General features: G+C 36.0%; 1 protein-coding gene across 4 annotated transcripts in view; it reads left to right on the plus strand.

The window, feature by feature from the left end:
- The window catches only part of Camk2d (calcium/calmodulin dependent protein kinase II delta), a 249,777-nt gene that overhangs the window by 184,330 nt on the left and 48,277 nt on the right, over positions 1 to 17,170 (plus strand). For all 4 annotated transcript variants that reach the window (XM_048333531.1, XM_048333528.1, XM_048333530.1 and 1 more), the window contains exons 8-13: positions 996 to 1,079; positions 8,593 to 8,687; positions 11,849 to 11,971; positions 12,998 to 13,081; positions 13,506 to 13,548; positions 17,128 to 17,165. In XM_048333531.1, the coding sequence (XP_048189488.1) occupies positions 996 to 1,079; positions 8,593 to 8,687; positions 11,849 to 11,971; positions 12,998 to 13,081; positions 13,506 to 13,548; positions 17,128 to 17,165 (467 nt within the window). The remainder of the gene's footprint in view (positions 1 to 995; positions 1,080 to 8,592; positions 8,688 to 11,848; positions 11,972 to 12,997; positions 13,082 to 13,505; positions 13,549 to 17,127; positions 17,166 to 17,170) is intronic.

The following is a 17,170-nucleotide window of genomic DNA, read 5'->3' on the forward strand; positions in this document are numbered from 1 at the left end:
GGAGGGATTCCTGTGACTTATCCGTCTAGAGAGATTTTTCCCAGTTTTTATTTGTGTGTTGACAGAAAACTTTTCAAATGTCAATGGTTACACTGGGTCCTTTTAAAGTAAATATTTTTATTTGAAAACTTAGTTTCAGAAATAAGAAACACTTTCAGACTATAAATTTTACTATTACTTCAGTGTACTTTATTGAATTCTATGCTGGTTTTTATCATACAAAGCTTCTTTTTTTTCTTTTTCTTTTCTTTCTTTTTTTTTAACCATCTCATTTTCCTTACCAGATCATCTTGATTGAAAGTCTCATTGGTACAAGTTCAACCGTGATTCATCTGAATGTTCCAGAGTCTCCTCTTTAGTTGCCAGTTGCAAGGACAGCCTGATTATTTATTAGAACACGATGAGCTCTTTGATATATTTTGAGCTTATTTCTTCTCCTGATGAGACCTATAATTACTTTTTGACCTCTCTCTGCCCTCATTGCCCTACAGCCTACAGACTAGTTCTTTCAAAGTTGTTTCCTGAAATTTGCTTTTAATTTATCTTTATTATACATCTTTTAGATCAAACTCCTTCATAAATGACTAATTATCGTGATAAAGCTGATTAGGTGCCATGCTAACTATCATCTTTTGCAAAGATCCAACCCTCTCTCCAGTTTTCTCCTTAATTCTATTCAGATTTAGTATTTTACTCTAATGGAAGCAGTAATCAGCAGGTGACCAGGAGTGGCCCTAAGTATACATATTCACAATAGATTGGCCTCCATATCTGGGGGAAATTTATAGACAGAAAGACAGATATCTAATAAGCTTCAGGGCAGGATAGATGAGTGTAAATGTTGCTATAAAGAGAAACTGGTCTCATTATTTTGGTACTCTGGGAGTCTGTCCTTATTTCTTTATTTAAAGACGGCACTAAAAAGTTTTCTGGGTTCTTCATTCCGGGTTGATTTTGTCACATCACCTCTGAGTCATGAACATCTGTTTTCCTAGGTTTTGCTGGCACACCTGGTTATCTGTCTCCAGAAGTTTTGCGCAAAGACCCTTATGGAAAGCCCGTGGACATGTGGGCATGTGGTAAGAAACCATCATTTCAAGTACATTTTCTAACACCTCAATGATTTATTCCACTGAGCTAGCATGAAAAAGTAAGTAAATAAGTAAATAAAACCACCAAAAGCTGAACTGCTTAAACATTTAGTAATTAGTGCCTACAGTTCTAGACTAGGAGATCCAAGATCCAAAAGCTGGCAGACTGAGCCTGGTGAGGACCTGCTACCTAGTCATAGATGACCACCTTCCTTCATTCCCTCATGCAGTTCAGGATTTCAGCCAGAGTTGGGGAGAACACAAATACTCATTCTATAACCATCAGTATTGTTACAACATAAAATGGGATTTTTTTAATGAGCATGGAATGAATTAGAATGAATAATGGAATCCATCAACAAATATAGGTTATTTATGATACTATATTATAATCAATAACTAATAAATAGATTTGGGCCTATACTGAATACATTATTTTATACTTACACTTCAGTTTCATCTTCTATAAAAGATAAAATAATGATGCTGTGCTTGTATAAGGTATTATGGTGATGATTAAATTATTTAAATCTATAATGTACTACATAGTAAGTATTTAGTAGATGTTTGTATTACTAATAGAAATGAAATGTCACTTAGTGTTAAAAGTATGGTAACATTCCCAACATCATTTTACAGGGCAGAAATATGCTACTTCAACATGTTGAGAAGCATATTTTAAAATGTACAATATATATTCACTAAAATATAGCACAAATAGGATGCCATGAGTTACTTCCTATTTAATACATTTAGTATTTAATTATTAGAAAAGCACTCTTTCTATTTGTGATATTATATGTTTTCCATTAGTTAAAAATCAGCAAAATATATAAAATTAAAATAAATCAGTACCTTTCACTTGGTATTCCTTACTCATCAAGTCAAATTCTAGAAGAAATTTTCAAGCATCCTATTATATGATTTTTTTTTAGATATTGTAAAGCAATATTTGGTTTAACCAGTAATCTTGTGTTTTTGATTCAGTAGATGTAGAGTGGGAACATTTATTTATTTATTTACTTTTCTGCCCTTCCTGGGGCTTGAACTCAGGGCCTAGATGTTGTCCTTGAGCTTCTTTTACTCAAGGCTGGCATTGTATCACGAGCCACAAGTGGTAGCTTTTTTTTTTTTTTAAATTAAGTAGTTTATTGGACATAAGAGTCTCCTGGACTTTCTTGGGTGGCCAGAGCTGACTTTGAACTACCGTCCTCAGATCTCAGCCTTCTGAATAGCTAGGAATACAGGTGTGAACCAATAGCACCCAGCAATATTTTTGAACAAATTTATCAGGCATCATTTGGGAGGGATACTTTGAGACTAGAGATGTAGAGTCCTTCATACGATGATAAGTTCCTGCTTCTGGCTCCTAACTGATCCATCCACCCTTCCAGCAAATATTGTATGGAACCAAGATGCCTCCCAAATGACAGAGTTGGGGAAATGAATTGATTAGCCTAGGAGGACTGAGCTCTGATTGAAGGCTTTCTCAGCCAACTCAAATCAAAGCAAGTCCGAAATGGGGAGGATTTCAACTTCTATTCTTATAATGGTATTTGTACATTTCAACATATAGGCCAGAGGCTGGAATAAAGGAGGGAGGCTTGGGGATACTTTGAGCTGTTTCTCTCCTAGGGTTATCAACATAACTTAGTTTTCTGGGGTTTGATGATATCATTGCCACTGGTCTATAAATAGGTGTTTAACTCACATGGTTTGGCCTTCATGTACTGCCAATAGCATTCTCTCCTTGATGCTCATCAGCCTGAGAGGTGCTGACTGAAACTTTTATGTAAATGTTATCAAAATAACGTTTTAGATTTGGCTGCAATTTTTAAAAGAGTAAATACATCTGCCACCATTACACCATAGTGATACATTATTGTACAGTGTATTTCTTTGTGTGCTTAGCAGTATTAATGTTGGTACTTAATCTTAAACTGGTTGGATCCTGGACATTCAGAGTTTCCCTGCAGGGAGCTGTATTTCTAGTCATAATACTTGGCTTCAAATAGTTGTTCTGTACCAAATAACCCTGTCTCTTTAGTATCTCTGAGCTGATTTTCCTATAAAATAAGAACGCATTTCCTTCACGAAACTGTCAGAGCATCATAGGTTTCCTAAGGGAAAACATTTTGTAGTAAATAAAAGGACTTAAGATGTAAAGAACCATGATCCTTCTGAACCATTGAAAATGACACTGGTTGAAGGCAAAGGTCTGAGACATGTCAAGCTCTGTTTTTCTCCTCTCCTCTTATGCCTCACTATGCTCTAGGATCCATTCCGAAATGCCTTTGAATTTGCGCATTGCTAGAAGATGTTCATATCCAATTCTAAATGCTCTTTGTGAATAGCTCCAATACACCCCTTGCAATAAATTAGTTCTCAGTACAGATCTGTCTCTGCTGATCAACTTGGAAAGCCATAGCTTGGGCCTGAGTCTGAAAGATGTCCTCTGGCCATGTGCATATACAGCCACCTTCTTAAAAATATTCAAAACACAATTGGGCTGTATTTATTTGTGAAACACAGTATCCTATGGAGGTAAGAACCTTAACAACCTAGAAGGTCAGAGTGGGGGACTCTGTGCAGTAATGAGGCTTGGGGACTGGCACAGTGGGCATTTTGTGGTCTTTCTTTGCCTGCCTTATCAGCCCTCCTCTGCCATTTGCCTTTATTTTTCCTCCTTTTTTGTAGGTTTCTTCTGATTTTCTCCTTTTGTTTCTTCCTCCCTCCCATCTGCTGCCTAGGTAGGAAGCTGTTTGTACAGTAGCTGGGAGGCAGATGCAGCTGCTCGGATTACTTGCTCTATGAGAGTGGGTGACTTATTTAGTTTCTGGATCTCAGCCTCTCCTTGTAAATGTAAATAATCACAGTGCTGGCCTCATAGCTGCCCAAGAAGAGTTATTTTTTATGCTATAATTGTTAGTTATAATTACCATTATTATTAAAAAGTGCTACTTTAGGAGTGAAGCTGCCAGATAACTCAGTAGAGCCCTACTCTAAACTCTAACCTTAATGGTATGAGAGCTCAGTGTTATAAAGCTCAATTCAGTGGATTATCTGAATATCGGATTTCTCGCTCTCTTTTTTCCCTTCATCTCCCTTTCTCTCCCTCTCTGTCTCTGTATATTTTTAATTTTTACTTTTAATTATTTTAATTGTTTTATTCTGTAAAATATTTTCTTGTGGATACATTTCACAGTTCTTGCATAGTCCTTTACCCTGTCATAGAATGTAAATAAATCATGTGTTTCTTACATTAAAAACATATTTTTTCATAATGTATACATTTTGTTGGTGATGAGTAATACCAGATTCTTTGAAAAGAAACCAAAACAACTTGCTTACACGCTCTCTCTTATACACATTCTCTTCCCCATGTACACATTCATTCATTTACACGCATTCTTTTGCACACACACATTGGCTCAAAATACATTCACACACATACTATCTTACACACACATTCTTTCTCACATATATATTCACACACACACACAGGTCTTATGAATTTATGAATGATTTCAGAACTTACAGAAGGCAATTCAAGACTTCAACCCCAATTTGTGGTGGTTGGAACCATCTTTCACTATGCCCTATTCTGTCCTTTGCTTTCTTCACACAATGCTCTGCACACAGCCACATTTCTTTGTGGCAAACAAAGCCCCAGTTAAAATATGAATTTATGGCCAGCTTCCATTTTCTTTGCTTTGCTTTTATTTTATTTTTGGTCTTAGACTGGGATTCAAATTTGGTACCCGGCACTTTTGCTCATTAGCTAGGACTCCACCTACTGAGTCATACCTCCTTCCAGTGCCATGAAAAGCATATCACATACATTTTACTTATAAGATAATATACTTTCACTCACAATGTTTAATAACTATCTTCTCTTCTTGCTTTTAGATTATGGTATATCTTGAGGTCACTGCTTTTTATGCTACCAGTCAGCAAGCTCTGACCAGGTTCACTCTTCTTTTCCAGAGTAGATGCTGGGTTGCTTGGTGAGAAATCACACTATTCAAGTAACAAAAGAAATGCAAGGGCAATTGATGTAGGAGAATAGCAGGTGTCTGCTAGGTGAATTCAGCTATGAGCATTCATTAGGCAGGTTCTTTCTATGATGGCAGGTGGCACAGAGTAAAGTGGTATAGAGACTAAAACAAGGTTGTGCATTATTTCTAGAAGAAACAGGCAATTATCCTGCACAGAAAAATCTCAAATACCACTGTTGCCTTGCTTTTGTGATCTCACATAGAGTATGGTCTGACTAATTAATACTTGGTCTTTGACACCTGAGGTTCCATTACTGGAAAGTAAATAATAGATATTAATGAAGCTGCACCATCATCCCCTCTTCCACCATTAACTCTAAAAAATTGATTTTTATATCATATATATATCTTTTATATAAGAAGATACATACATACGTACATACATACATACATAGACAGATATTGCTTCTTCCATAATTCTTTAGCGGGATGAGTATTTATAGAGTTCATTGAATCAGTAGTTTTAGAGAACTCTGTCTATAATTTGTCTTTAAAAGAAAAAGAAGGAAGAAAGAAAGAAAGGAAGGAAGGAAGAAAGAAAGAATAAATGCCCTATAAACAAAGGCCTCTCATCCACAATGCATATAGGTAATCTTACTACTTTTGTAGCTTATTTATATATATTACTCAGAACAATAATGAGTGATCACAAATTAGTGGCTATTGTAGAATATGCCATGGCTTTGAAAACCATTTGGATTTATTGGACATATTCTTCCTACTTTACAGAGTGAATTGAGGTTTAGCAGTTGTACAATTCCCAGAATTACCTACTATTTAGTCAATAGTAAGCACTTTTATCATTTTTAATCCCAAGCCTACTGGACAAGTTGATGCTACTATGAAGTCTGCAATTAATTTATCTTGAGATTGCTGGTGTGCTTCAATTATAAAAGGCATATTCTTTATCTTTTATTCTGAGCCTTGTATATCATCTTTAATATCTGGGTTTAATATATGTGGTGTCTATAACTTTTTTTTCAAACTGTGAACCTCAGGGCATGTACTTCAGAGTGACCAGAAGTATTTATCAAACATTCCACTTCTTGAGATCTACCCTGGAATACTGAATACATAGTCTCTGAGGTCATTGGACCAAGAAATCCCACTTCTGGGTAGATATTCAAAAGTGGAAATACATGTCATGATATTGATTAAGATGCATTGTCCTCACAAATTGCCATGCTGGGTTGAAACCTTCTTGTACAGCTACTTAAAGCATGATTTATCTTATTCACTAAAATGTCCATCACCAGAAATATAAAATGAGCAAACTGTTGGAGATACATACCATAAAAATCATATACAGCCTTGAGAAGAAAACAAATTTTATCACAGAGTGTAACGTAGAACCCTAAGGACCCTGCACTAAGCAACTCAACCAGTTGCTGAAATGCAGGGACTGCATGATTGCATTCAAAGGAAGTACCTGAAATAGTCAAATCCATTGACACAGAAATAGAAATCCTATACCCAGGACTCTAGGCAAGGGAGGGGCAGTTATAGAGTTTCAGTGTTGCAAGATGCAAAACCTCTAGAAATCTACTTCACAAGAATATGAATGCATTGAACACTACTGAATTGTCCATCAATTCTTATACAGTTTAATGTGCCACTTTACATACAATATAATGCACTGTATTTACATTTTTGTACCACAATAGTCAAAGAATATGATGTATGGGTTGAAGATCTGGAACTTACATTTTACCAAGCTTGCCGGGAATGCTAACAGTAGCTGGGCTTATGATCCTTACACAAAGTGGCTCATCTTGAAAACACATGGCATCTAAGTCCATTTAGGCAGATATAACAAAATAACAGAGACTGGCTAACTTAACACACAATAGAAATTTATTCTGATTTTTCTGTGTGTGTGCCAGTCATAGTCTCAAAAACTATCACTATATGCCTTCTTTAAAATAATCAAAATATCAGATAATATGCTTTTCTTCTCTCTTTTGCTTCCCTGTGTCATGTTTCTCCCTGTATCTCCTTCTGTCTCTGTTCTATGTCCATTTCTCTTTCTGTCTGTCTCTGTTTCTGTCTCTGTCTCTCTGTCTCTGTCTTTCTCTCTTTCCCTAGCAGCACTGGGGTTTGATCCCAAGGCTCCACACACCCTGCCCTTTATGGATTTGCCTGTTTCCTTCAGATAAGGTTTCATGTGTCAGCCCAGCCGGCCTCATATGGTGATCTTTCTACTTCTTTTCTGTTTAGTTGAGATTATAGGCATGTAACCAGCTTGTTTTGAGGGGTAAGATCTCACTATTTTTTTGTACCAACTAGCCTCAGAGTGTGATCCTCCTCTCTCTGTCCTTCAGGAATCTGGGGTTACAGAAATGAGCCACTCTACCTGGCTTACTTTTGCTCTTCTATGATACCTGCAACTGGCAAACGGATTGACACACCCACCACCCTGTTTAATACTCCCTCTCATGCAAAGAACAGGGGCAGACATTCCTGGCTGCCTGGTGCTGGAACACCTAGCAGTTTGTTATCACCATTGCATGGAATAGATAGTTTCATCCTGTGAAAAATGGTGTCTGTCCTGCTGGCTTTGAGCTCCTGTCCCCTTGTTTAACCCAACGTTAGTGGTTAGGTGGTTGAATAGGTTCTCCATTTGATTATTCATATGCTTAATTATGTATTCCCAAACCCAAAGTACATGTTTATAAAAAAGAAAAAGGAAAACAAAAGAACTCAAATTATATCACAACTGTGTATTCATTGCTGTGAATGCTTGCACATTTCACCCTCATTTTCCCATAACACATGCTTTCTTGGAGTTAAATTACAATAGCTGTTTGATTATAAAACTCTTAGTTTTAAAGACTAAGGTCACTGAAGAAAAAAGGGCTTGGTTCCTTTATATGTCATCCATACTTCTATGGCTATAGAGCATAATTTTATAATCAAATAAAACAAAATGTCCCAATTATTAGCAAATGTCAGAAGCAAATTAGTAACATGTTAAAGTTTGTGTGTATGTGCATGTGCATGCATGTGTGTGTGTGCGTGTGTGTCTGTGTGTGTGTCTGTGTTGGTCCTGGGACTTGAACTCAGGACCTAGATGATGTCCCTGACCCTTATTGCTCAGGGCTAAAGCTCTACCACTTGAAATGCATAGATACAAGTTTATAGATGCTAAAAAATGTGACACCCAAAGTGACAGAAGATTCCAGTCCTTCAATGTCGCCCTGCCATGCTCTTTAGAATTCTTTGATCCATTGGGTGGCCTAACACAGGCTAGTGGTCAGAGTTCTTTATCTTAGCAAAGAGAGCTTTCACCTTCCACAGTGCACAAGGCTTGAGAATAGCCCATTCTCTCACTCTCACTCTCTCTCTCTCTCATTTTCTGTAATGCACTTCCCTTTGTTTCAATGGGTGCAGCTTCACAGCACTGAGTTTGACTTACATTCTGTCCATATGCTAATTTCCTCCAGGTGTCATTCTCTACATTCTGCTGGTCGGGTATCCACCCTTCTGGGATGAAGACCAACACAGACTCTATCAGCAGATCAAGGCTGGAGCTTATGATGTATGTAAGAAGTATTTATAGCAGTTTAGATCCAGTATTTACAAATTAATTTGGTTTTTGTCTCTTGAGGAAGAACTTCAGTTTTTCTTGTCTTCTTAGCCATAATTGTTATGAGTTTTCCTTATTATTTCTCTTATGTTCCATTTACAAAAAAGGAGATAAACAATAAGAAATAAAGCTGTGCATCATGGTATATGTCTGTAATTCAGGCACTCAGGTGGCTAAAGCAGAATGGAGAATTTGTGCCTAGCTCAAGCTGTGTTGCAGTCTTGTCTTTTAAAACTTTATATAAATAGCAAGAAAGTTTATTTTTAAAGCACTTATAAAAACAGTGAAAACAGTATTTTACTTTGTATCATCTTTTAGCTCACTATTTTCTTAAAAAAATGAAAGAAAGAAAGAAGTTTGAAATCTCCCAGGAAACACTTTGTCAAAATTCTCAGATCTCTTAAAACCTTTAAAATTGTTAGCTTTGAATTACTGATTTTTTATTAATATACAAGCTAAAAGTATCTATCATATAATTTTTCATTCTAGACCAACAATATTTTAAATCATCCATATATTTAATAGAATATTATTCCAGTATGTCAACTTTGTGGAAGTTTTTTTGGTCTTATTTATCTCATGAGTTTTCCAAACTATAGGCTTCACAACTGAAAATTATACATTGAATACATGATTTTGGAGAGGGGTTGATTTTGAATATATACACATTAATGAATTAGGTTCAGAATTACATAAGGAAAGATTCATGTATCTCTTTTCTCTTGATAGCTTAACTTAGTGTCCACTGACATAATTTCTCTTTTTTTTTTTTTTTTTTTTTTGGCCAGTCCTGGGCCTTGGACTCCGGGCCTGAGCACTGTCCCTGGCTTCTTCCCGCTCAAGGCTAGCACTCTGCCACTTGAGCCACAGCGCCGCTTCTGGCCGTTTTCTGTATATGTGGTGCTGGGGAATCGAACCTAGGGCCTCGTGTATCCAAGGCAGGCACTCTTGCCACTAGGCTATATCCCCAGCCAATTTCTCATTTTTTTGATAAATATAGCCAAATTACTTCTTGCTGATGGGATTTGTTTTTAGAGCTACATTACTAGGGAAGTTTGTTACTGTATTGACATTGCATGTACACAGACAAATTTAATGTCCTAAGCCAATCATCTGACAGCTTGCTGATGTAATCAAGAAATGCTGTACATAGGAGATGTATGCTCTCCTAACATAGTGTAAAATGAAAGTAATGCACTCTGAAGTAATGTCCAGCAATACCTAAAGTGGCTATACAAGTGTTCTTATCATCCAGTCTTTAGTACTGTACCTTATTTGATATATTATAGTTTTATGTGAGTGAGTTTGCTTACACAAGCAGCACCATAGCATGAGCAGTGCACAGGGTTATGATGTTACAATAGCTGTAATAGTAGATGAATAAGAATTCTTTACCTCTATTGAATCTCATGCTTCACGATTCAGTGGAGATGACCTATATTTAGCCCATCCTTGCCTAAAGGTTCATCATGTGGCACCTGTTTTTCTAGAATCTATCATTTTCTCAGGTTTTTACCTGCTCCAGCTTGGATCTGAGGATGTTAATTTCTCTGTATTTCTATGTCAAGTTGGGTGACGAAGCAGTGAACTGTAAGGGCTCCACAAGTTAAAAGCTCCATATTAAAGAAAGTCATAGATAGAGAAAGTGTACTATATTCTGTGTGCTCTTGTGACCTCTTCAATGTGCTTCTGTTACAACATCCCATTTACAGGGATGTGTGACTTAGGTACCAAGAATTTAAAATATATGTTCTTGTCATTTTGAAGCATTCCTCTCTAGCCAACTATTAATTAGACCAAATCATTATTACATGGCCATAGCCAGCACAGTCACCATCTTTCCAAATTGGAGGTTGCTTGCATGTAACACACACCTCAGCAGTTGCTGTGCCTCAGGAAGGGAAAGGTCACCCTTCTCCAGTCTAAAATAGCCTCTCATTGCTTTCAGAAAATCTTCATATCCCTAAGACACAATCAAGCATTTCTCTAATTGCCTGTAATTGAATGATTTGCAGTTGGTCATCATAAGCTTCTGAAATTAAAAAGTGGCATTTGCTAAACTGGAAAAAATTAAATTATTAAATCAGCATCATTTGTATTTGCTTAAACTTTGTCATTTGGTCACTCACTGCCTTTTCTATAAGTACTAAAAGTGTACTAACTAAATTCCTCTAGTTCTGTTTTACATGATTATTAAAAATCTGAAACTGGGAAAAGAACTCTATATCTTGTCATTTAGTAACTAAGATCCATTCCTCTTAACTGAGGAAAGACATTATTTCTAATATGCTAAGATTCTAATTATATACAAAGAAAGTTAAATGATTGTCAGAAAACAAAAGAAGGGAAAAAATAGCTTCATTAAATGGAGGTTGACGTAAGATGGAAAATTTGAGATTTGGTTACTGAAATGGGTAACTTTTCTTCAGGCACTAACCTGAAATCTTGCTGAAGTTCTTGTAGTCTCCAATTTCCTCTTACTGTGGCCTTGTAAACAGCCCCAATTAATGCGTCATTTTCAGTCTAGGAATTAGAGCTGTTTCCTCACCTCTGCCATTGCTGCTCATGACTTGTGGAAGGGCGAATTTCACAGAGCAAACATTGGCAAAGTGGTAGGATGGCCCAGCCTCATGGATTACCCTGACTGCATTTACTGACATTGCAAATCATCATGAAGGTAGATTTATATATGCTCAGTTTCAGATCACAGGTAAAGGATTTTTTAGAGGAGTGGAAGATTTTTGCTACTTTTCTAAATTTTAAAGTGCATTAACTATATGTAAAATGAAATTTTTCTTTTCCATTTCTCTTTAAATCTATAGGTAGTCTTATACCATAGGAACCTATATCTAGATAAACTTGTCTAGCTATATCTACCTAGATACTTACTTATTTTCTCTAGAGGTAAAATCATTCATCTACATCTAGATCATTTTATTTAGATACAGTCCTCTATTTTGAATATAATATAATTTGGGATATATTTTAATTTATACAAATGGTAAATTGATGAAGAATTGTACTACTTGCAGAAATGATTAATTTCCTTATTTGACTGAGTGTATCTTTTCACAAAGAAAAAAAAACCTCTTTACAAATTTATATCTTTGAAGTTTCCGTCACCAGAATGGGACACAGTGACTCCTGAAGCTAAAGACCTGATTAACAAAATGCTTACCATCAACCCTGCCAAACGGATCACAGCCTCTGAGGCACTGAAGCACCCATGGATCTGTGTAAGTACCAGCTCCAACAATCTGGAACTGAAATAAACAATACCTCTCTTTTTTATTCTTTCATTGGATTGAAAATAATATTGCTGAAAAAAATGCACCGGAGAATGAATGCATTTTCATCTGAGGTATTTAGAAAAAGAATTCCATGATAGCAAAAGCAACCATTGATTTGGTAGATTACAAGTAAAGGACACAAGGAATAAGTATGCCATATAACAATGAATGACAAGACTCGCAGAGGTTAAGAAAATAACATCAGAATTTTATTGCAATCTAAAAAAGAGAAAAATCAGACTAAGTTCAATTGTGTATCACTTAGTAGCTTCAGACGTGTATGAATTTTTTTTGTTTGCTTGTTTTGTTTTTTGTCAGTTCTGGGGCTTGGACTCAGGGCCTGAGCACTGTCTCTGGCTTCTTTTTGCTCAAGGCTAGCACTCTACCACTTGAGTCACAGCACTGTTTCTGGCTTTTACTATATATGCAGTGCTGATGAATCAAACCCAGGGCTTCATGTACATGAGGCAAGCACTTTACCACTAGGCCATATTCCCAGCCCATATGTATGAATTTTAGAAGCAGTGATTAAGGTTTAGCTGCATAAAAGGACAACCACAGATGTCTGAATATACTAAGACATACTAAGAAAAAAACAGTGGAAACTTAGGGGGAATCTAAAAACCTTCACTAAGTTTCTAAGAGTAAATGCCAAGTGTTAGAACAATAAATACGGTACCATGTAAATGAAAGGCAGTGCCGTAAAATATGCTAAAAGACATATTGACACTGATAAATTAAGAAACTAGTGATATTCCTTTACACTTTAAATACATAAATATTTCAGCTTAGTCACTAACAGTCTTGACAAAGTCATTCTTCTAGTTTTAAGTGATTTTTGTTCAATGCTATTTATGACTCAGGTCATTGGCTCATAGGTGTGGATGGTCCAGCAACAAAGATTTAATGAAGTTGTGAGTGCTATTATGCTCTGCGTGCTTTAAATATCCCCCTTTTCTTTTCTCCATCCAGCAACGTTCTACTGTTGCTTCCATGATGCATAGACAGGAGACTGTAGACTGCTTGAAGAAATTTAATGCAAGACGAAAACTAAAGGTAAGAAATTGTACATTTTTGTGGGGAGAAGTAAACGTCTAGTGGAGTAAAAATAACTTTCAGCAAGAACTTGTAAGGTCTTGATATTCATATTCTTTTCCTGGGCTTTGGGGAAATGAATGTGCATGCCAATCAAATCTTATGATGAGAAGTGAGGGCCACTGTGGTCATGTGTGCTGCGGCTGCTTCCTTCAAGTAGAAAACGGCTGTGTGATTGGATCATTGAAATCTGGCCTACACATTAGGGCAGTCCCAAATCCTGGGAGCCATAGGACTAGGGCTCTCAGCAAACTAAAGGAGAAACCAAAACCAAAACAAACAGTCAAAATTCTCTTGATTGCTTACCCAAGACTGCATATTCGTTAGGTCAGAGATGTGCAGAGACAGCCTTGACTTGGGCCTTCTTATTTCTTTCATTTCGTAGGGTGCCATCTTGACAACCATGCTGGCTACAAGGAACTTTTCAGGTACATGTATTAAGAACTATGCTCTTTCGTCTCTCTCTCTCTCTCTCTCTCTCTCTCTCTCTCTCTCTCTCTCTCTCTCTCTCTCCCTCTCTCTCCCTCTCTTCTCCTCTCCCTCTCTCTTGTGTTTCTGAAATCAAAATATGTGAATGATGTTTTCTTGTAACCAGGTATTTCTGGGGTGTCAATTTTGTCATACTTACTGGGTCTGATCCAAAGAAGAAACCTTTCTTCTCATAGTGTTGATATCTGTGAATCTTTGTGTGCCCAGTAGAACATTTCCCTACCTTACTAATAATATTTCCATTTATTTTCACTGGGAGCTGTCCCTCTTCCCACCTTTGATTTGTGTGATTTCATAGTGGAGGAAGTCACTGAAATCCGGTTTAGAATTCAGATCTTGGTTTCTTATATCTTTAACTGACCTCGATTCAGTCTTGGAAGATGACATTTGACTTTGGGAACCATGAGGGAGAATAATGGAAATGGGAGAGTGCAATGCAACTTGATAAATCAAGACATGTTGAAACCCTTTTGTATAACTATTTACAGATACTTTACAAAAAGAAATCAAGATATCTAATAATAGGAAAACTCTGCTGTTCAGAAATGGCAAATGTGAACCCTACATTCCCTCCACACTTTTGGCCACTACTATGCCATCGGCCACAGCACGCTTGGGGCTGTGGGCCTCACAGGAGCAGCTCTGTCCAGTAGTCGGTACTGATAGTGAACAGGACTATCCAGTGTTGGTGCACACAAGTGGTGGAAATGTGTATTCATTCACTTTAGAGTTCAACATTTAGAATCTATGATGTCTTCATTGATTGTGTCATGAGGTAGCAACTATGAGGAAGGTTTCTTATTATCACAAGGAGTATTAATAAGTAATTTTTTAAAAGAAGACAATGACTGGAAAATCTAGTTCCCTTTGGCCTGATTTCTTTCAAAAGTACAATAATATTCTGACATACAAGAGTAATCACAACTGTTAAAGATATCTAACTGAACATATCTAACTCAAAAACTTATAGAGAACCTAACATGGGGATACCATGGAATAATACATGTTCCTGAAAATAATTCTTTGGTAAATAAACAGTAATGTTTGTTAAATATGGGCTACCTGAGACCTTTTTGTTAGATTATCTCAAAGCATAAGTTTTCCAAAAACTAAAGTTTGACCAATCCTAATCAGTCATATGTGTAGGGAGGAACTGGAGCCATACTAATAATGCTTACACTTCGGGCATTTAAGTTTAGAACAATTGTTAAAGGCTAATGCCAACTATACTGTCACTTCAATTAACACATTGTATGTCAGGGACCTGCAATTCCAGCTGTTTCTTTAATTATTTTTATTTTACCTGGCATGGATGTTATTGTGTTATCAAGTCGTAATCCATCATATCATTATCAGGTGTAATAGGCAACTGAACCCTATCCCTTCAGGTAGAGAATTGGAAGCCAAGGGCTATTGAACAACTACAACACAAATTATAATGCATAAAACAATAGTACACACAGAGAGACTGTTGGGACAGTTGTATGTCTGTCCAATCCATTTTGTGTCATAAAACATTGTTGGCTATTGTCAAGTTACCTGTTTTATAAACATTTCATTGATGTGATTGACATTTATGTGGATTATTTTAATACCACCTGATTAAGTATTGATTAATATACAGTAAGTTAAAGAAGTAATTCATAGTTTTCTCTTAATTAGTGAGTCACTAAAAGGTAGAGTGAATTATACAGTATATAATATTAATAGCAAACTTACCTTTTGAATAATCTCCAGAATTTAAAATGTATATTTTATTGAAATGTTAAATATACTCAGGCATGAATTGGGCCTTTAAAAATTAATGTTCATACCCACTTATAGAAGCTTTTTCTCCTTCATATTTCCCTCTCCATTATCCTATAAACCAAAAACTCATATCTAATTGTGGATTTTATATTGTTTGTGAATGTTATCATGGCATGAAAACAAACTTCTGATATCCATCACTAAAAAAATCATCTGAATAACACTGAACTCATGTAACTTAGTTACATCTTATACTGATATTGCACTTTAATTTTGAGTAAGTCATTCATTCTGTTTCATTACCAAACATGCTCTTTAATCTGTCCATAAGTATATGGTGATAAAGCTTTATTATTATTTTTTTCTTTTCTCTCTGTATGTGGAATGTATTTCTTGTGAGGTAAGGTAATAGAAACCACAAGGGACATTTCTGCATCTCCCAGGCCAAATCGCTGCTTACCCTGAATCATTGTCTTTTTGCTTGCTATTGCAAATCTAATTATTCTGAGTTTGCTTTCTAACCTACTAACTGGCACAGGATTTCCTAAACATTGTATTTTAGCTCCAGGAGAACAAGATGTAAAGTTAAGGCAACTATTTCTTAGTAACCTCAATTGATAGTAAATTAATAGCTTCACTGCCAAATACTTTAGATAAAATTTTAAATTATGCCAGATGTAATGACAATAATGTCTCAAATCAAAGGAATATCTGGAAATTACATGCTCATGCTGTTTTATTATAGCTATGTATTTCCATTTCAGATGCCAAATTCCATTTTGACATGCTTAAATAATTATACATAATTAACATTAAGTGCAAATGTGTACTTTGTCCCTCACATGTGTAAATGCTCTACAATTGTATAAAAATTGTTGTTGACAGTTACATTATTTGTTCATGGGTGTATGTATGTGCCTGTTTATAAGAACATTTGGGAAAAGATGACTTCACCTTTTAATATATTCAAGAAGTTCAATTATAATATCAACAATGAAGGCTTCCTCCAAGAAAAATGAAGTATGGTAGATGACCATGCATTCTTGAATTTTCTTTTATGTTGTCTCAAATTTTATAGCATTTCATTTTTCATTTTAAGAGGTTCTTGTTTGGAAAGCCTTTGTATTCTAATTTTGAAATGTTAAAGAATACATTATGCCATTTTTAAAATCATATGCTAAGCATTTAAAAAATTCGCTCTAGGTCATTTTAAATAGTTGTTAATTTTTTCTAAAGTTGCAAACAATATGATTTCAAAAATCAAGGATGTTTGGCCTAAGCAAATTTTTACAAATGAATTTTCCACCCCTGGCAAGTAGGGCTTCCGTGGCAGAAGTGACATGAGAAATGACATGACCGTACTCGTGGTGTGAATGAACACGTGATACAATCTGTCCGCTGATGTCTAAAGACTCAAACCAACTTTCTGGATTGCATAGTCCAGTTAAAGTTTCAGTATCCTTTTCGCAACCCCCAGTAAAATCAAGTCCAGTAACACAACTTGGCAACATATTCAATTTTATGCAATCATAAACAGAAGAATTGAATTCTGAATCTGTGGTGGCAAAAAAACAAACAAAAAACAAAAATAACCCAGAAAAGTGATACTGTATCTCAATGTCTGTAAGCTCGCGCTCATCAATATAACCTTGACTTGGCATTTGTTGATCATAACCCAATAGAGATGGCAGGAGATAATGCCTGAGCAGCAACTTAGCTTTGAGTTTGTCTGAGTTACTAATTAAATTGGTTTTATTCTCATTTTACAGCAGCCAAGAGTTTGTTGAAAAAACCGGATGGAGTGAAGGTAAG

This window comes from Perognathus longimembris, chromosome 24, assembly GCF_023159225.1.
Source record: "Perognathus longimembris pacificus isolate PPM17 chromosome 24, ASM2315922v1, whole genome shotgun sequence".
NCBI classification, from domain to species: domain Eukaryota; kingdom Metazoa; phylum Chordata; class Mammalia; order Rodentia; family Heteromyidae; genus Perognathus; species Perognathus longimembris.